Source organism: Heptranchias perlo, chromosome 36 (genome assembly GCF_035084215.1).
Source record: "Heptranchias perlo isolate sHepPer1 chromosome 36, sHepPer1.hap1, whole genome shotgun sequence".
Lineage (NCBI taxonomy): Eukaryota > Metazoa > Chordata > Chondrichthyes > Hexanchiformes > Hexanchidae > Heptranchias > Heptranchias perlo.
Genome location: NC_090360.1, coordinates 12,391,464 through 12,412,849, shown reverse-complemented (window position 1 = coordinate 12,412,849; position 21,386 = coordinate 12,391,464). Strand labels below are relative to the sequence as shown.

At 43.0% G+C, this 21,386-nt stretch overlaps 1 protein-coding gene across 2 annotated transcripts in view; it reads left to right on the top strand.

Moving 5' to 3' along the window:
• The first annotated feature begins 2,861 nt into the window (after positions 1-2,861).
• Positions 2,862-21,386, top strand: part of LOC137303961 (very long chain fatty acid elongase 4-like) — a 37,474-nt gene continuing 18,949 nt past the window's right edge. The window contains exons 1-4 of one of the 2 annotated variants that reach the window (XM_067972359.1): positions 2,862-2,966; positions 9,363-9,414; positions 18,992-19,125; positions 20,123-20,293. In XM_067972359.1, the coding sequence (XP_067828460.1) occupies positions 20,132-20,293 (162 nt within the window). In that variant the 5' untranslated portion in view covers positions 2,862-2,966; positions 9,363-9,414; positions 18,992-19,125; positions 20,123-20,131. The remainder of the gene's footprint in view (positions 2,967-9,362; positions 9,415-18,991; positions 19,126-20,122; positions 20,294-21,386) is intronic. The other variant, XM_067972358.1, reaches the window with a different exon arrangement.

Here is a 21,386-nt window from a genome sequence, read left to right as displayed (position 1 = left end):
TTGCTGAGCATCCTGCACCCTCTTCCTCTCCTGGGTTTGACTGGATTTCTCTTCCCCCTAATAATCTTTGAGTGATTGATTCAACTGGGGCCGAGAGGAAGTGTTAACAAAGCAGAGATTGTTTGGAAACGTACAGATGAAAAAGGGAGGAATGGGTGGGGAATGTGACCTAGTGTAAGTGATAGGTATGTCAGTGGACAAATAGACAGCAAGTGAGTTGATAGTGAGAATCAAAGGAAGGGAGTGGTATTGAAAAATACCTGTTTTGCATTATGTTAGAGGGACTCTCCACATTCCAAAGGCCTAGGGTGTAAAACAAGTCGCAGTATCATAAGTGGGGATGTAGATTAAACTAACTAATGACCAAAATATTAATTGAACTGTAGTCCTTAATTTATTTAGAATTGCTAATTTTGTAATTCTGCCAGCAGTTGATTTAGTTTTTTGTCTTCAAATGAATTGCTTCTTAACTTAGGTTGTCACATCACTTGAATGTATGTTGAGCGGGCTGCAGTGTGTGTTTCCACACTGTGCAGGGTGATTGTATTTCCTAAGCAGGATGTGGCAAGGTGATGGATGCTGTTCCCACAATCATACCTGCCACTCCAGATGGCGTAGAGGGAGGGAGTGAGTGGAACCAGCTTGATTTAGGGATTGAAGCTGAGATGTGATTAACTCTGTTTAGGCATTGTCGGGAATTTGGGATCTTTCCCAGAGATTCGTGGACCTGGACGATAGTTCAGACAAAGAAAGCCATCTGACGCGGTAGTTTTGTGAATCAAAGTGATTTAAAAGGAGTACATAGCAAGCATAAAGCAATTCAATCAATACAAGGATTACTCTACCCGATAATACGAGTGAGGGTTTGCAACGTTCTTCATTTGATAATTTAAAAGAGCACATAAGGAGGCATGAAGCAAAGCGACCAAGTAGCATATACAACCTTCTGCATCAAAGCAGCCATCTAGGTCTGGAAGTAGGGTCAATTGCTGCAGTCACAGGTGTGTTTTGAGAGATGTGTTGAGTGATGTCGAGGTTCTTCTCAAGGTTTGTCTTTTCATCAAAGTTTAGAGACAAAGTGGTTTGGTCAAAGCTCAGAATCCAAGTGTTTTTGTCAAAGTTCAGAAACAAAGTCTCGTTGGAGGAACTCATGCTGCAATCATTAACTCTTGAAGCTTCTTCCAGCTTCTCCGATGTCTGTTGTTTTGACTGCTACGATGTCTTATCTTTATATGCTTCTGAGCAAATAGATGTGAACCAAGTTACGAGAAGGCCCAATTTGTCCATAGCATTCAGATGGACGTCTGGTTGGATCACTCATAAGCCCCTAATAACCCTCCCCCCCCCCCCCCCCCCCCATCTACGTGAAGCCATCAGTTCTTAGTCCTTCATAATTGTTGTTGACATCGAAAACCTTTTGGAAGCTTCTCCTTCTCGGTTGTTATTGAAAGTCGCAACCTGTCTACAGTTTCTCTATTGTATTGCTCCTGCAGTGTTGAACTGATGTCCAACTCTCTAGTTTAAATGGTCTGCACTTTGCTGTTTTGCAATTGTGCATTTATACTGTCATGTCCAGGGCAAGTTCACCCTAGCTTTCAAATGTACTGTAAATGTACTATCCAAGTGAATGTCTAAATCCTTAAAGGGACTGATTAACCCTTTGTTTAATCGTCCAGTAGTTCTTCAAAAGAGTAAAATGGGGTTTGACCCAATGATCCAAAATCCTTACAGGATTGAGGTAAGTTGGGGTAGGCTAAATTTGTGGACTAATTTCTTAAAACTGCATTTAAGTGTTCTGCCCATTCATATTCCTCAATCCTAAAAGTGATTTATTCCAATTTACCAACTTCAAGCCAGGAAACCTTAAAGGGGCAGTATCTCCGTGTTCTGTAGAAGAAGGGAGCATTGTTATTATTTGTCAAACACGTGTTTCAGCTCGCTGCCTGGTTGCAGAGTTGGGTGCCAAATTATTGCAGAGATAGCAGTGCTGTGGGGAGGTTTTACACCGAGGGAGAAAACTGGATGGGTAAGTAACATGAAACAGGCTTATCAACGTTTGCATATGCGGTTGTGATCTGCATTTTCATTTGCAATTCTGGGCTTCAGTCTAGCGCATCACTAATTTTCCCCCTCTCACTTTCCAGAGCGAAAGCAAAAGAAAGACCTCCTTTAGTGGCCCAGTTGATACATTTACTGTGTCACTGAGCCGTCCAGATCAGAGACACTCCCAATTTGATCCCCAGTCTTTGAGTTAACCCGAGTTTGCCTGGGCTCTGCAGAGGAATTATCAGTTACTATTCCCGCTCCTGATTACTTTCCAGTAACCTGCTGAAAAGTGTGCTGGTGACGAAATCCGATGAGAACAGGGAATGTACTCCCAGCTGTAATCTCCTCATGCAGCTGACACACGGTTGTAAACCTCTCGCCCGATATTGACAGCTCTCTGAAAAAGGCCTCAGTGGCCGCGTGGGAAGTTTAGGCTACTTGGGGGAAAAGGAGGTTTGAGGCAGACTATGTCCCATATCCTGCAATGCAGCTTGGTGTACATGTTAAAACCTGCTGTCTCCTAAAATTACACATTAGCTGCATCAGCAGATACCAGTCTTAAGTCATTAGCTGCAGTATAACTGGTCGGAGTCTGCAAATCGTTAGTTTCAAAGATACAAGTTAACAACCGAAGTGCATATTTTTCTGTGAATATTAATATGGAAGCTAGATTAATTCTACTTTAAGGTTTATGTGGGGTTTAAAATATCCCTTTTACCATCTCCCTAAGCCCTCCCCCAGCTTTCAGTTACAGGTTTTATATGGTTGGTTACAAGCCACCCCTTTCTTTCGTTAGTTTCATTCTATTTCACGTCCTTATAGGTTCATCCAAAAAAAAAGCCAAACGTCACGATTGGCAAGAAGTTTCTTCCGGGAAAAACACTTGGTGCAATTAGGACCATGCGAGACATCAGCTGAAGGTACAGAATCGGCATTTTGTTATAAATGAAGTGTTTTGCCCCGTTATTTTGTAAGTTTTGTAGAGCAATGTACTTTTTAAAAAAAGATAACAGGAACCTTTTCTTTTACTTCTATGACTCCCCGTTGCGCAGCGTATATCCCGAGCACAAGGATCAGCCATATCCCCGGGATTTGTTTTTTTTTAAATTGTAGACATCAGATAAACACCGCAACAATTGTTCAATTCAGTTTGAAGTTTGCATTGGGAGGCGAATAGACAGGTGTGCAAAAAATATATTTGTAAACTAGCTGGAGAATTTAGCTTCATTCAAATGTTTGGATGTTTATTGAGCCTTCCCGCCCTATGGTTAAGTGCATTTCGTCATCTGCAATCTGGACATGTAGCAGAGCTGAAAGGTCCCCACGTTTTGAGTCTATTTTAATATGTAACTATTTGGGGATAGATTGCTCAGCTACGGGACAAGTGGGGAAGATCAGAGCGAGCTGGATGGGTTGCGTGCAGCAGCTGTTTATCATTCCGCAAAACACTCCTTCCTGCATTTTCAGTACAACTTTCCTTAATTGTTTTAATGTTAGGGTTTTTTTTTATATAGCAGTTGGGACAGTCAACGCTTCTCTGCTGCACTTTTGCTGATAGCACATGACAAGCGCACTTTCGGCCAGCCGATGATCCGAGAACACTTTACCTGAGCCAGACCCATAAATCAATCCGACAGGTCAGAGTGATCTCCATGATGGTGTCAGTTCCCTTGTGCAGAATTTCAGTGCAATAAACAATGTGGAATCTGAACTGAAGGCAACTCTCTCAACATAAAGGAGGCAGGCTGAGTGCTCCTTACGACCGGGGAGTATAGTAGAAGCAGTAAAACGAGTTATTTTGAAAATTCATCCAAATGGTTTAGCCAGACCTGTGAATTAGTGTTTACAAGTGTTAACCCATTCTTTCTTTACTGAGGCCTGCAGTTATATAAAAGGGCTGGAATTTGTTTAGTCATTCTCTTACGAAATAAAAACACCTGGCTCTTAATAAAGTGCTGGTTTACAATTTTCTGGTTATTCAGGTTGCTCAGAAAGTTTGAAGGAATCTGCCGTGGGTAGTACAAGCACAGTGACCCAGTGCAACAAGACGCCCTGAAAATGTAGCATAGTCCTCTATGCACCCTGACCTTGAAGTGTGTAAAACACCAATTTGTGTAGTTACGCTGTCAGATTATATAAATGTAACCTGCAAATGCAGTGTTAAAAAAAGTGTAACTGCACCAGTGTGTAATTACTTCTGTTAATAAGGGAAATCGCTTTGGCAAGAAGCACTTCTGAACTAAATACTCTTTTTATGGAAAATCCTAACCTACATAGGGGTAAGGTTATTGTACATGCCTCCTTGGAGTTTTTACTCAAAACTAGTAGCTCTCTCCGTTGCTCCACACAGGTAGTCCCTGACCATGAGTGTAATTTTGAGGTTTACTATGGAATTTCTGTAACCTGAATGTGACCTTGTTTCCTAATGCTGCAGTAAAACAAATTTACTGAAGCAATATATCACATGCCTGATACAAGATAAATTATTACTCACCTTATTGGAACTGAAAGATACAGCGGCGCACAGATATATTTATTATGCCATTTCCTCTTAAAAAAAACTTAATTAAAATAAGTAACTTTGTTCTTCTTTCCCAAGCCCTTGATTAATTATATTATAAAAATACTTTTTATTTTCCCTCCCACAATGGATTTGCAGTATATGCTTAAGATGCAAGTAGTTAATTTCTTTACCTCCTTCCTTCCAAAACCTGTATTCTTTTTCTCAATTACATAGTTATAAAATATATTTTTGTTCCCTTTCACTTTCCACAATGGGTTTGCAGTTCTTTCTGAAATTGGCCTATTGCCACTATCAAGTCTCCGACAACTAGAATCATTTGCCATGCTCCAGGCTTGACTAACTGCAGCCTCGTTGTCCTAGCTCAGCATACCACAAATATTCAAGTTCCCTCAATGACACAATAAAACCCTCATCCTAAAAACATTAGCTCAGAATTTTTATTTAATGGCTTAAACTCTATCAAATATTCTTTTTAATGTTGATTTTTTTCTGTTGTTCTTGCTGCGCACTTATTTATAATTTGTGTGCTCTGCTGTCGATGAACAGTTGTGGTGTACACTGGTTTCACAGAAGTAGGGTGAAAAGTACAACTTCCATGTGTTATGTCCCAACAAACACTATAATTGGTGGTAATAACTAACTGATTTTATTTCCAGATGCTCTAGAACATTCCTGTCAAAGAATAAAAGTATTACAAGAGATGACATTGGAGTGTAATTGCTACAATATGTTTACTCCCATCTGGAGGCCATCTCCCGTTAGGGGGCCATCTAGTGATCAGTTAACAATATTCAAGTACAAAATAAATCACTTTTCCCCCTCAGAATTATAACGTGAAAATAGTCATCTCCAAGAATGCGCCTGGTTAACAGCTTTAAAAAAAATTCAGCAACTACACTAGAACCATAATGAAAACCACTACACTCGTAATTATCTGCAAGTCAAAACGATTTTGAGGTTTCCTTGATCTTTAAGGATATCTTCAAGTAGGATTGACAATGGGTGAGCTGGGACTAAAAACAGGAGCGGTAGATGGTAACTTCTCAGATTCAATTTCAACCCTGTCACAACTTTGGAGATCGTCCTGGAGAGTTCGCACCATAATTGGGAACGCAAATGACATCCTGGGAGGTGGTTGCTTCGTTTCATGTGGGAATGGCGAAACAACTGGAGCTTTGAGGAGCTGTCACAGCTACTTCCTTCGGTGGAACAGGCACTGTGAGGGTAGGTCGCATGCAATGTTATCACTTGGTACATCAGAGGTAATTCTCATAATTGACGTTTCCACAGCAAACCATCGACCAAAACAAAAAAAAGCAACTGCTCCAATCTTCTGCTCAATAACGCCAACACTCAATTTATTCACATTCCCAAGACATAATACACTTTCTCCAACTTGCTTCTAAGTTGGCAATTCAGCATTGCAGAGTTTCCTTCTCGACAATGATGTTTCCAAGTCAGGTTTAAAAATATTAAAACAAATACGTAACTTCCTTCCAGTGAAGTACTCAGCAGGTGCCGTATCGGTAATGGTAGGAGGCGTCGTACGATAACTCAAGAAATACAGCTTATTTCTGATGCACAGTGCCAGCATCTTGTAACATCTTTAGAGGAGTTTGGAATGTTCGTACAATCCTCTCAATTTCCCCATTTGACTGCAGGTGTCCGGATGGAGAATTATTATGAGGCACACTATTCTTATTCAAAAATTGAGAATCGTATGACTGAAAAGGTGGTCACTTGTCAGAGACCAGCTCCACAGGAAGTCGATGTTGGACAAACAAATCCCATGACGTGTCAGTTGTTGCTATTGCATCTCTTGATGACATCGCAACCACTTTGAGCCTTTTGGAATGAGTATCCAAAATAAGGAAAAATTTCTGTGTCTTCAGCTCAGTGAAATCAACATGGATACGCTATCCGGGTTTAGTTGGCCGTTGCCAAGTACTAGTTTCCGCAGGGTATACAGGTAAGTTGATGTGACAGGCTTGATACTTATGAGCAACATCTTCTATGTCACTACCAAGGGAAGGCCTCCACGTGTGCTTTCTAGCTAATCTTTTCATTGTTATATATCAGGATGACCGACATGTAATTCCTGGATCATACAGTTTCAGAATTTAAGTGGGATAACATGAAGTCCGTGAAGCAAACCTCGTCTTCAATCGACAGTTCATCTCGATGTCTACTGTATAATCATAGTTCTGCTGGCAAAACTCCCATCATCAGGCCAGCCATTCACCGCTTAGTGTGCTGGTGCATGGTCATGTGCTGCAGCATTACATATGTCACCAACCATGATGGGAAGTGGGTTCAGCTGCTCAGTAAATAAGTTGTTGCTATCAAATCTTCAGCAATACGTGAAGCTAATATCAGTAGAGGGGATAAACAATCTGCATTAGCATTTGATTTCGATAGTTTTAACTTGGTGCCATACAAATGAGCTGATAATTGACCGCCCTATCTTTGAATTCTCAACACAGCTAAAACAGGTATTCTTCGGTTCTCAGACATTAGGAAAGCTAAAGGCTTATGATCAGTATACAGAAGGGAGTGAATCCGAATAGGTACATATGAAATTTCTTCACTCCCGTTCGACCTGTGAATAATTGGTCTCGGAGGAAGTCAGGGTACGGGAAGCGAACACTATCAGTTGTTGAGAACCGTCAGGGTATCGGTGAGAAATCACAGCTCCTACACCCACTTGAGACGCTTAAACTGATAAAATCAGCGGCAAATTAGGTTCATAATGTCCCAATAATGATGCACTTGTCAAACTACGATGACAGTCTTTCGACCACTCCCACTTTGTTGTTATGGAGTCTACTCAACGGGTATGTGACTGTCGACATGTTTGGAACCAAGTTCCAGTAATAATTGATTAGACCCAGACATGACTGCAACTCTTCCACATTCGTTGGAGCAGATGCAGAAGTCATTGCTTCAACCTTCTTCTTTGATGGTTGAATACCAAACTTGCTAGAAATGAAAGAAAAATGTCCAACGGAGTCTTGTAACAGTTCCCTCTTTTTTATTCGTTCATGGGATGTGGGCGTCGCTGGCGAGGCCGGCATTTATTGCCCATCCCTAATTGCCCTTGAGAAGGTGGTGGTGAGCCGCCTTCTTGAACTGCTGCAGTCCGTGTGGTGACAGTTCTCCCACAGTGCTGTTAGGAAGGGAGTTCCAGGATTTTGACCCAGCGACGATGAAGGAACGGCGATATATTTCCAGGTCAGGATGGTGTGTGACTTGGAGGGGAACGTGCAGGTGGTGTTGTTCCCATGTGCCTGCTGCTCTTGTCCTTCTAGGTGGTAGAGGTCGTGGGCTTGGGAGGTGCTGTCGAAGAAGCCTTGGCGAGTTGCTGCAGTGCATCCTGTGGATGGTACACACTGCAGCCACTGTGCGCCGATGGTGAAGGGAGTGAATGTTTAGGGTGGTGGATGGGGTGCCAATCAAGCGGGCTGCTTTATCTTGGATGGTGTCGAGCTTCTTGAGTGTTGTTGGAGCTGCACTCATCCAAGCAAGTGGAGAGTATTCCATCACACTCCTGACTTGTGCCTTGTAGATGGTGGAAAGGCTTTGGGGAGTCAGGAGGTGAGTCAGTCGCCGCAGAATACCCAGCCTCTGACCTGCTCTCGTAGCCACAGTATTTATATGGCTGGTCCAGTTAAGTTTCTGGTCAATGGTGACCCCCAGGATGATGATGGTGGGGGATTCGACGATGGTAATGCCGTTGAATGTCAAGGGGAGGTGGTTAGATTTTCTCTTGTTGGAGATGGTCATTGCCTGGCACTTATCTGGCGTGAATATTACTTGCCACTTATGAGCCCAAGCCTGGATGTTGTCCAGGTCTTGCTGCATGCGGGCTCGGACTGCTTCATTATTTGAGGGGTTGCGAATGGAACTGAACACTGTGCAATCATCAGCGAACATCCCCATTTCTGACCTTATGATGGAGGGAAGGTCATTGATGAAGCAGCTGAAGATGGTTGGGCCTAGGACACTGCCCTGAGGAACTCCTGCAGCAATGTATCGACGTTTCCTTCAACCCGCAGACAAAGCAATCTCTTATTATATCGTCTTAAAACTACACCCACTTAAGAACAAAATCAGTGCAAAAATGGTTTGTTCATTTTCTCTGGACAAGATTTGATGGATGGCACAAGGTCAAAACTTACAATCTCCAAATGGAGAAGAGTTTGTACCGACTTGTCAATGTATAGAAGATAACTCCTGAGTGATTTCATGGGGAATGAGATGTGAGGCACCCCGTGTAATTAAACATGTGTGGGAAGCAGCATTTTTGTATTTTCTCAAAACATCACATGTTGGGTCTCTCTTCTCCAGCAGTTGCACGATTCAGGAGCACAGAGCTACAAATTGTTATTTTCCACATACAAAGTAAATACCCACTGCCATTCATTTACAAGAACCTGTTAATCTATTGATCGAGAATAGGAGGATTAGTGTAGCATCAGCACAAATAGGAAAGTAAGTTTACTTACTTCAGTAAAGATATTTTCTTCAGTATTAGTCCTAACTGATCCTTTTTAATTCCCACTCCATCCTCTACTCTAGTTAGTTCACCATTGGTTGTTAATGACATACTTGCTGTTACAGAGAGGAATCTAAAAGCTTTTGGAGGTGAATGTGACGGCTAGTGGGAATCATAAGGTTTGTGAGATGGCAGAATACATACTTGCTTTTTGTTCCCCCATAATGGCAGATGTGTGAACTTGAAGTTTCTCAATTCTTGCAGTTATGTGAATGTCACAAAATGTTCTTCTTTCAGGTCTGGTGTGGGCTGTAGAGTGTTTTCTTGTCTCTTCTTCAGTACATCAAAGGTAAGTCACCAACATAATTTATATAATTATTATATTTGCACATATGCCTACGTAACGGCAGCTGGTGAATTTAAATTCAATTTATTAATTAAAAATTCAATTAATCAAATAAAAAATCTGGAATTAAAATACTAGTATCGGTAATGGTGGCCATGAAACTACCGGATTGTCGTAAAAACCCATCTGGTTCACTAATGTCCTTTAGGGAAGGAAACCTGCCGTCCTTACCCGGTCTGGCCTATATGTGACTCCAGACCCACAGCAATGTGGTTGATTCTTAATTGCCCTCTGAAATGGCCTAGCAAGCCACTCAGTTGTAAAATCTCGCTACGAAAAGTCATAATAAGAATAAAACCGGACGGACCACCCGGCATCAGACCACTAGGCACCGGACACGACAACGGCAAAACACCAAGCCCAGTCGACCCTGCAAGGTCCTCCTGACTAACATCTGGGGACTTGTGCCAAAATTGGGAGAGCTGTCCCACAGACTAGTCAAGCAACAGCCTGACATAGCCATACTCACAGAATCATACTTTTCAGCCAACGTCCCAGACTTTTCCATCACCATCCCTGGGTATGTCCTGTCCCACCAGCAGGACAGACCCACCAGAGGCGGCGGTACAGTGATATACAGTCAGGAGGGAGTGGCCCTGGGAGTCCTCAACATTGACTCTGGACCCCATGAAATCTCATGGCATCAGGTCAAACATGGGCAAGGAAACCTTCTGCTGATTACCACCTACCGTCCTCCCTCAGCTGATGAATCAGTCCTCCTCCATGTTGAACACCACTTGGAGGAAGCACTGAGGGTAGCAAGGGCACAAAACATACTCTGGGTGGGGGACTTCAATGTCCATCACCAAGAGTGGCTCGGTAGCACCTCTACTGACCGAGCTGGCCGAGTCCTGAAGGACATAGCTGCTAGACTGGGCCTGCGGCAGGTGGTGAGCGAACCAACACGAGGTAAAAATTTACTTGACCTCGTCCTCACCAATCTACCTGTAGCAAATGCATCTGTCCATGACAGTATTGGTAGGAGTGACAACCGCACAGTCCTCGTAGAGACGAAGTCCGGTCTTCGCACTGAGGACACCATCCAACGTGTTGTGTGGCACTACCACCGTGCTAAATGGGATAGATTCAGAACAGATCTAGCAGCTCAAAACTGGGCATCCATGAGGCATTGTGGACCATCAGCAGCAGCAGAATTGTATTCCAGCACAATCTGTAACCTCATGGCCTGGCATATTCCTCACTCTACCATTACCAACAAGCCAGGAGATCAACCCTGGTTCAATGAGGAGTGTAGAAGAGCATGCCAGGAGCAGCACCAGGTGTACCTAAAAATGAGGTGCCAACCTGGTGAAGCTACAACTCAGGACTACATGCGTGCTAAACAGCGGAAGCAACATGCTTTAGACAGAGCTAAGCAATTCCACAACCAACGGATCAGATCAAAGCTCTACAGTCCTGCCACATCCAGTTGTGAATGGTGGTGGACAATTAAACAACTAACGGGAGGAGGATGCTCTGCAAACATTCCCATCCTCAATGATGGCGGAGTCCAGCAAGTGAGTGCAAAAGACAAGGCTGAAGCGTTTGCAACCATCTTCAGCCAGAAGTGCCGAGTGGATGATCCATCTTGGCCTCCTCCCGATATCCCCACCATCACAGAAGCCAGTCTTCAGCCAATTCGATTCACTCCACGTGATATCAAGAAACGGCTGAGTGCACTGGATACAGCAAAGGCTATGGGCCCCGACAACATCCCGGCTGTAGTGCTGAAGACTTGTGCTCCAGAACTAGCTAAGCCTCTAGCCAAGCTGTTCCAGTACAGCTACAACACTGGCATCTACCCGACAATGTGGAAAATTGCCCAGGTATGTCCTGTCCACAAAAAGCAGGACAAATCCAATCTGGCCAATTACCGCCCCATCAGTCTACTCTCAATCATCAGCAAAGTGATGGAAGGTGTCGTCGACAGTGCTATCAAGAGGCACTTACTCACCAATAACCTGCTCACCGATGCTCAGTTTGGGTTCTGCCAGGACCACTCGGCTCCAGACCTCATTACAGCCTTGGTCCAAACATGGACAAAAGAGCTGAATTCCAGAGGTGAGGTGAGAGTGATTGCCCTTGACATCAAGGCAGCATTTGACCGAGTGTGGCACCAAGGAGCCCTAGTAAAATTGAATGGGAATGAAGTCAAGGGGGAAAACTCTCCAGTGGCTGGAGTCATACCTAACGCAAAGGAAGATGGCAGTGGTTGTTGGAGGCCAATCATCTCAGCCCCAGGACATTGCTGCAGGAGTTCCTCAGGGCAGTGTCCTTGGCCCAACCATCTTCAGCTGCTTCATCAATGACCTTCCCTCCATCATAAGGTCAGAAATGGGGATGCTCGCTGATGATTGCACAGTGTTCATTTCCATTCGCAACCCCTGAAATAATGAAGCAGTCCGAGCCCGCATGCAGCAAGACCTGGACAACATCCAGGCCTGGGCTCATAAGTGGCAAGTAACATTCGTGCCAGAGAAGTGCCAGGCAATGACCATCTCCAACAAGAGAGAGTCTAACAACCTCCCCTTGACATTCAACGGCATTACCATCGCCAAATCCCCCACTATCAACATCCTGGGGGTCACCATTGACCAGAAACTTAACTGGACCAGCCATATAAATACTGTGGCTACAAGAGCAGGTCAGAGGCTGGGTATTCTGCGGTGAGTGACTCACCTCCTGACTCCACAAAGCCTTTCCACCATCTACAAGGCACAAGTCAGGAGTGTGATGGAATACTCTCCACTTGCTTGGATGAGTGCAGCTCCAACAACACTCAAGAAGCTCGACACCATCCAAGATAAAGCAGCCCGCTTGATTGGCACCCCATCCACCACCCTAAATATTCACTCCCTTCACCACCGGCGCACTGTGGCTGCAGTGTGTACCATCCACAGGATGCACTGCAGCAACTCGCCAACGCTTCTTCGACAGCACCTCCCAAACCCGCGACCTCTACCACCTAGAAGGACAAGAGCAGCAGGCACATGGGAACAACACCACCTGCACGTTCCCCTCCAAGTCACACACCATCCCGACTTGGAAATATATCGCCGTTCCTTCATCGTCGCTGGGTCAAAATCCTGGAACTCCCTTCCTAACAGCACTGTGGGAGAACCGTCACCACACGGACTGCAGTGGTTCAAGAAGGCGGCTCACCACCACCTTCTCAAGGGCAATTAGGGATGGGCAATAAATGCCGGCCTCGCCAGCGACGCCCACATCCCATGAACAAATTTTAAAAAAAACAGTGACTGCACTTTGAAAATCATTCACTGGCTATGAAACTCTTTGGGATGTCCCATGAAAGGCATTACATAAATCCAAGTTTTTCTTTCTTCCCCAGTAGCCTGTGTGATGACCATCTCTTAGACCCTCCCCTGCTCAAATTCGTAGCCACACCCCCCCTTTTCTGTTTTGCTGATCTCTTCCATTTCTCAAAACTCTTGGTTTAGAAAACTCGGTCCACCATTTGGAGAGTTTTTTTAAAAAAATCAATAAATGGAGATTTTCTCAATGATTAGAACCTAAATAAACCCCAAGTTAAGTGAACTGGTTATAGGCTTTATACTTTTGTACATGTTATTTACATAAAAATAATACTGGGAAAAGAAATAATCTAGTTAATCAGTGAATATGTGTTGAAGCTTTTTGCTGAGTTTCTTTTACAATGTTGAATGGCTCAAAACCTTCTTCCAAGATTTGAATAAAAAGTGAAAACATTGCTCGAGTTGTAAACCCACCAAGAAAGCAAAACCAAAGAGCCCTACACATATCGCACATGTAATTAAAAGATAGAGTCCTCCTCTGAAGTACTGTTCCTACCACCCACATTCATTCTTGTACAAATGCTGTAATGGAAATCATTGCATTCTCAGGGTGCTGAATCAACAGCAGCTGATACCCCTACAACCCGTTTCTGAAATGACGCTTGGTGCAAACATGAATATGAGCCCACAGAATGCACCCCAAAAGGAGGTTTGAATTTGACCAGGTGCTCCCAGTCAAGTTAACGTTCCACTTGCTAAATTTCCGCAGCAGCGAGTAAATACTAAATGTCAACCAACCTATGAAAGCAAAGATCTATTTTTAGTGCTGCAGAGCACAGTCTTGTCATGGCGATGATTTGTATCAAATTTGGCTTTTCTCTGTATCCTGCAGCCAGTGCTGAACTTCCACCTCACCTACATTGGGAAGCAGGCAGGCACTTTCCAGTGCAGTTATAGAGAAAAAGAGTGGTGAAATTAGTTCAGGAAATGTATCCACTGTTGAAGAAAATTACAGTAAAATAACGAGGCCTTCTTTTATTGTTGTGAAAAATGCATCAGCTTTAAACTGCATTTATTTAACAAATATTGACCATAGCAGATGTGAAGAATATTTACACAGCCGGTTGATTTAGATCATTTAGTTGACTCAACAGAAATGCCACATTTTTATTTGGTTTGTAAGAACAGGAACGTGTAAAACATATCCAAACAGACTAAATAGAATGGAATGAGAAAAATGGCCCTAAAATGTGGGGAGGAAAATAAAACACTTCTTATACTCAGTTCCAGATTTGTTTTAAATTATGTGCTGAGAACTGTTTTTATAGTCCTCATTAGCCATGCCAAGCTGGCATCATGTTGCCAGCTGTGAGCCCGAGAAGTGTTATATATTGTTAAACAGCGAGTTCACTCAGTTAATTGGGCTGAAATACAGACGCACAAACTGAGTTGAGAGCTTTGATCATGCGAAGCTTGCATGAAGTGGTGAAAGTTATTAGTCTACCGTGCGCTGGGTATTGGTAGGCTAGGGATATGTTATATGCATGCTCTTATCTCCCTTGCACTGGGGGTTGTGTAAGTTCTTTATCTAACATTCACTGGGGGTTGGGAGGAAGTTATATAGGTAACACCCCTAATATTATAAAACGCACTCTCCGAGTCACCATGAGCAATGTCACTGGAGATCTGATGGTTATTGTTTAACACTTGACAGAAATGTGTCTATTAAGTTTCGCCCCCCAAACCTGTCAAGGGCCTGGGCCTTGAGTTTTATTCTGGTGCTGATGTCTATGCTCCAGATCTGGCTGCTTTCTGCCCCCTAGTGCAGCCTGAGCAATACAACGGGAGGTCTGCTATAATTTTAAAAATAAGGCTGTCCCTGTCCACTGACTGCTTCTCTGTGCTGCCATAATCCACTGCCCACCCAAGTCCTTCCAACTTTGGCCCCCCTTCCCCGAAATGCCGCACCTCCTGACCTCCTCTGGTCTACCCTGAGCTTGATGCATTACTATCCTTTCACAACTACTCCCAACCTTTTCCCAGTCTCTCAAGCCTGTTCTAGGCTCAGTTTGCACTATATTTTCAACTGTACTCTCCTGCTTTCCTGGCTGACCTCCCACCTTCCACCCTCTGTAAACTTGAGCTCATCCAAAACTCTGCTGCCCATATCCTAACTCGCGCCAAGTCCCGTTCATCCATCACTCCTGTGCTCGTTGACCTACATTGGCTCCCAGTCTGGCAATGCCTCGATTTTAAAAATTCTCATCCTTGTTTTCTAATCCTTCCATGGCCTCGCCCCTCGCTAGCCCTGTAACCACCTCCAGCCCTACAACACTCTGAGATCTCTGCACTCCTCCAATTCTGGCCTCTTCCGCATCCCCGATTTTCATTGCTCCACCATTGGCGGCCGTGCCTTCAGCTGCATAGGCCCCAAGCTCTGGAATTTCCTCCCTAAACTTCTCTGCCTCTACCTCCCTCTCCTCCTTCAAGACTCTCCTTAAAACCTACTTCTTTGACCAAGCTTTTGGTCACTTGTCCTAATATCTCCTTATGTGGCTCGGTGTCAAATTTTGTTTGACAAAGTTTCTGTGAAACACCTTGGGACATTTTACTACGTTAAAGGCGCTATATAATCATAGAATCATAGAAAGGTTACAGCACAGAAGGAGACCATTTGGTCCATTGAGTCTGCGCTGGCTCTCTGCAAGTGCAACCCAGCTAGTCCCACTCCCCCACCCTATCCTCACATAAATGCAAGTTTTTGTTGTTGTATGTCAAATTGGGCCTGAAACTCTGGAAACAGGCTGAAGATGGGCAGGGACTTTGTTGAGGGAAGATCTACAGGAGGGGACAGTTGTGCTAGATGCTCCTAAGCTACCGTCTCCTTTCCTCAGACCCCCAATGCTCTTTGACCTCAGGGTCCCCTACTCAGTGCTCCATGACTCCAAAACCACCCCCAATGCTCTCAGATCTTGGGAACCCCTTACCAAATGGTGCTAGGCACCATCAGACCCCAGTGCAGCCACAATGAGATCCTCTGCCCCAGCACCTTTTCTCAATGGCCTAAACCCTGAGATCCCCCAACTCCCACTGATATCAGACCTGGAAATTCCCAGGTATTCCAGGTCCCAACTCCCTAGTGTTCTTAGACTTGAGGACTCCCCTCCCTAGTGCTTACAGATCCCTCAGTATTAGCAGAGAGAAGGCCTCCCCTCCCCAGTACTACCAGAATGTGAGATTCCTCCCAACCCCACCAAATGCATGCAGCAAGAACCCCCATGCAGTTCTAATATGCTGTTGAATCCCCCCTTAGTGCTCCAGACCATAATACCTTTCCTGGGACCCTCTAACTTCAGTGCTAACAGACTCTAGTAAATCCTGCCAGTGCTCCTAAATCCTAGGACCCCCTCCCACATGCTGCTACAGCCATAGAAACATCCTACTGAGAGTACCCCCATGCTGATAACTCGAGGACCTGTACTGTCGTGATGTCAAATCTCAGAACACCCCTCCCATTCCAATAAAACTCATGACCATCATGCTATCAAGCATGACTTTAAAGATGTTCTTTTAGCATTGTTGGAAGCAATTAGTAAATAGTTAACTTTTTGGGTGCTAAAGGTAAAGATTTTACCCACTCTTTTTTTTTCTCCTCTCAATCGGTTGCTATACTGGAGAATTTCACTCATCTTCAGTCACTTTTTTTACAGAATTAACACTTCCAAGCAAAGGGCTTGTATCCTGTTGCATGAAAGTTTCTTACGTTACATCTAAAACACATGAAAACACCTGCAAGCCGCAGCACAGTGCTCCAACTCAAATAGGATTGTAAGGAAACATAAATCTTCTACATCTAGATTCCGTACATTCTTTAGCAAATGTTATAAATGATCTGACTTCCTTAGGTACATTTTGATCAAAGAAAGGCTAGATGTTAACCTGTTTCTTTACCTGTGACTTATGTGAACTGGTGGCTTTCACTGGCATGTTATTATGGGCCTCATCAAAAGTAGCATAACCTATGACTGTAATAAAAAGGCATGCACAAAAGCCTCTGGGAAAATCTTTAAAAAGCCATTATATTGTACCAGTCCAGTGAGCTTAATTATCTTCCAATAATTCTTACATCTGTGTAAGTCTAAAAATGGAATTAAATCACACAACTGCTCTGTGTATTTTACTGGTACTAAATGTACTTAGCCATCCATGTATTATTTTGGACAGAAAGCTTGTTGGCTAAACCCAACCCATTAGTAATGCACTGATAATTCAAAATGCATGCAACATATTTGCCTTATCTCAACACCACAAACACGCAGTGCTAACATATTTTCAGACCTAATGCTGGAAGAAATAGTCATATAGGTTATGCTACTTTTGTCTCTTGGGCAATGAAAATACTTGGCAAGACTTGTGAAAAGCAGGAAGAGGCAGCACGTGCATGAGGCATGGCTAAAAATTATATTTTTTAACTAAAGCATTAACACTGGTGGGGTGGGAGGAGCTGAGAAGAAAAAAAAGGGTTGGAATGGAAAACATTTATTAATGTTACATTATATAATACTGAAAGCAAAAACTTGCAGTTATTTAAATGATAAAATCACTAAAAACTCTGGTAAAGTAGGAGGAGGTTGGGATGTTATCATATTTGAAAATCCAGCCAGGTGGCCAACGTAAATACAGAATATATTTCCAGTATATTGTGTTTTTTGAAATTGAATTTATATTTATTTTTATATTGCATTTAGATATCTTCTTAATGAAAGGCATTTCCCATTAAGTGACTTTGTCCTGTACCTCATTTTCCTCCATAGATACTAACAATTGTTACTATAGCATTTATTTTATGTTCAACTGTTATAATACATGTCCTGTGTACTTTTGGGATGGTTTATTTTAATGGTCATTCTTGCACATTGTTTAATTTCTGATTGTTATCGATTAATTTCATGCACAACACCAACAGACCTAAACTAGCAGGCCTGCCACATTCAAATGGCTGAATCTTTTCAAACCAACGAGTTAACAGAACCACAAGAAAGTGAGTAGCTGGAGCTGCATGGGACATGTGCTTTGTGGGTCCTTATTTGGATGCTACAGTCACAAAGACTCGATATTTATCCACTCCAGAGATGAGCACAGAATCCAGGCTGACACTCCAGTGCAGTACTGAGGGAGTACTGCACTGTCGGAGGTGGTGTCTTTCAGATGGGATGTTTAAACCGAGGCCCCGGCTGCCCTCTCAGGTGGACTTAAAAGATCCCATGGTATTATTTCAAAGAAGGGTAGAGGAATTCTCCCTGGTGTCCTGGCCAATATTTATCCCTCAACCAACATCACTAGAAACAGATTATCTGGTCATTATCACATTGCTGTTCGTAGGACCTTGCTGTGCGCAAATTGGCTGCCACATTTCCTACTTTACAACAGTTAGGTTTGGGATCCAAGCTTTCCAGATGTTAAAAGCAGCCAAACAGTGAAATTTATAACCAAGGCTATTACAGGACCTTGAAGTCATTGATGTTTGTGATATAGTGGAGGTGATGAAGATCGCAGATTTGCTTGTTAAATTAATAGTTTTGGCCTAGTGTGCTAGCAGCCAGGAGGCAAAGATTCTCCAGAAAGCTGCAGTGCACTGGAAGCTGATGCCCAAAAGAATGCGAGGAGTTGAAGCTGGAGCATGTTCAGATGTCGACACCAAAATCTAGTGAGATTTACATTGTAGGATTTATCTCGTGACCCTTGACAACAAGGCTAGGGTCGTGCGACTTGGTACACATTGACAAAATTTATCCCCCAGTCTGAGAGCTGCTGTGAGTGCCAGATGATGAAATGTTGCCTCATTGTTATGACGGCCTTGAGACTAGGATGGTGCTGATTTCAGCAAGAGCAGTGCAATTGGCTTCAGTGTCCTTTTGGGTCAGGAGATAAATCCACTACAGTCCTCATTTCTGATCCTTATCCAGATATCCTTGTTGCAAAGTGCATTGTGTGCATGTTGGACGAGGAAAGCACTGGGTTTGCTTGTAATGCCCCTCTTCCATCACCTCCCCCCTTTCCCACAAATGTTGATTAACGTGCCAACAAACATTGCCTGGTCTCATGACCATTTATGTGAGGTATCTGAGAGCTGAGTCATCAGAATGGAACAGTACCCCAGCATGAGTCACCACATTCAGGAAAGAGCTACATGAAAATTGGGGAGAAAAATAACCAAACTAAATTAATTTTGTGTTTTTTTACATTAGCACCATTATGTTGTGTTTCATTTATCCATGCTTGATGGAACAAGAGATGTGGAAGATAGTTAGACATTATATGCGCACCTCCAGCATTCACTTTGGGTTAATGGCCTCCAAATAAAAGTCACAAACAGCAGCAGGTATATCATTCTCTTCCACATATAGTATGTACTTGGTAATCCTTGTTTGTGTGCATGTTACATTGGTGTATACAAACTTTCTCCAGCATTTGTCCATACGTAGCGCAAATAATCAGTGTGTGTACAATCTATCCACAATATCTCTCACTTCATGACCTGAAAATTGATTGTGAGCCTTTTTTTTTTCGTTTTTTGAATTTGGCTCCTTTTAATAAAATTCTGGGTGCTGTTTTTAATCCATGAGAGATCCCAACCAAGAAAATTGTGTGCATCTTGCAATGCTATTTATGTATATATAATTTCATTGTTCAGAATAATTTCTGTTTATGGAGACATTGTAAGTTTATGCAGCTTTAAGAGGAAGGTGTCAGGCTTGGCTCAGTCAGTAGCACTCTCACCTCTGAGTCAGATGGTCGTGGGTTCAAGTCCCACTCCAGAGACTTGAGCACATAATCCAGGCTGGCACTTCAGTGCAGTACTAAGGGAGTCGGAGGTGCCTTCTTTTGGATGAGAGGTTAAACTGAGGCCCCGTCTGCCCTCTCAGGTAGACGTAAAAGATCTCATGGAACTATTCAAAGAAGAGCAGGGCAATTCTCCCAGTGTCCTGGCCAACATTTATCCCTCAACCAACATCACTTTAAAAAAAAACTGATTATCTGGTTATTATCTCATTGCTATTGGTGGGACATTGCTCTTTGCAAATTGGCTGCCACGTTTCCCTACTGTACAACACTGACTACACTTCAGAAGTGCTTCATTGGTTGTGAAGCACTTTGGGACATGCTACGGTTGTGAAAGGCACTATATAAATGCAAGTTCTTATTGGGTCAGAGGTAAGTTTGATTATGTAAATGCAGAGCCATTTCTAAGAATAAACATTAAAAATATATGGGTAACGAGATGACAACCTTTTCAAGCGTTAGAATTATTTTAATACGAAGTGTATATAAAAGCAGCTTCTGAATCTCAATAATTCAGTCCTCATGTTGATTTTCAGCATTTCACCATGGAAAATTTGGAGTCTGTTAATCCTGAGCTGTCCACCAGAGGGAGTACTCTTACCCGGTTTCTGGGTCTGCAGTCAATCCCAATAGCTTGTCTCTACATTGCAGTGATCTTCCTCTCCACCTACTGGCAGAAACTAACAAAACCTCTGGAGTTGCAGAAGGTGAGAATGTTCCTTCCTCATTATCTCGCTTGCAGCAGCCATGTCAAGTTAACTCTTGTCTAGTGGCCATAGGGGTGGAAATAAAGTTAATGTATATTAGTTTGATATATGCTGTCATATTTTGTTGTCTGGTATTCTTGGTGAAATAAAGTCACCGTGACAGCTGGGAATGTGATATAAAAAAACGGATTCTTTTATACTCACAGGAAAATACTGTACAAACAGACGAATCTATCTCAAATTGACCGAATATATTTACAACTTAGTTCATAAACTGAACTTTGTTTTTGACCCAGGAGGTCCCATTTGCCTTTGATTAGGTAATCTCTCAGCAGCTGTTTCCGAATACCTGATTGCAAAGCACTTTTCACATGTTGAGTCGGTGTGACTTGTTAGCTAACAGTCCCACTTACTTCAATCACAATTATTGACAAAAAGATTAAAGTAACTCCAATTCTACGTATATCTATTACATTGGTATTTCTGGCAAGTGTTTAAAGAAGAGTTAATCACTTAAGAAGTGCTGACCAATTTCATTAATTAGTTTATATTTGCGAGTCTCGTACACCGCAGATTGTTTAGAAACGAAATGGTCAGTAAGTGTACTGTTGGGATAATGTGTAACCAAGAGTAAATATCAGGATGAAGCAATTGCAGAACGTCAAATAAGAATTTTGGCGTTGTGTTTATCTTTAGAAAATGTCCAGTACCATAACCAGCAGGTTACTGTACCCCCACATCTGTAGTTATACTGCTTACTTCCACTACTCAGGCAGGGAGGAGGAAATATAGCTATTTACATGCATGGTTAATAACCTAAGTGGGATAGTCAGTTCTTTCCTATCATTAAAAATTTAAAGGGAGCTGCCCGAGGCTTTTCTTAAAACATTAAGTTTAAAGCATTGACTGCAGATCTCTCCCAATAACTCAGTCGGTGAGTGCTCGGGGCATTGTGGAATTGAGCCATACAAACCAGAAAGGGCCCAAGTGAGAACCCGCGTTGTGCTGCGTTAGGTGCTCTCAGGCAGTGGAGTGATAGCGGCAATCCAACTGACCTCAGCCATCAGCTGGGGAGCAAGGGGGGAATCATGCA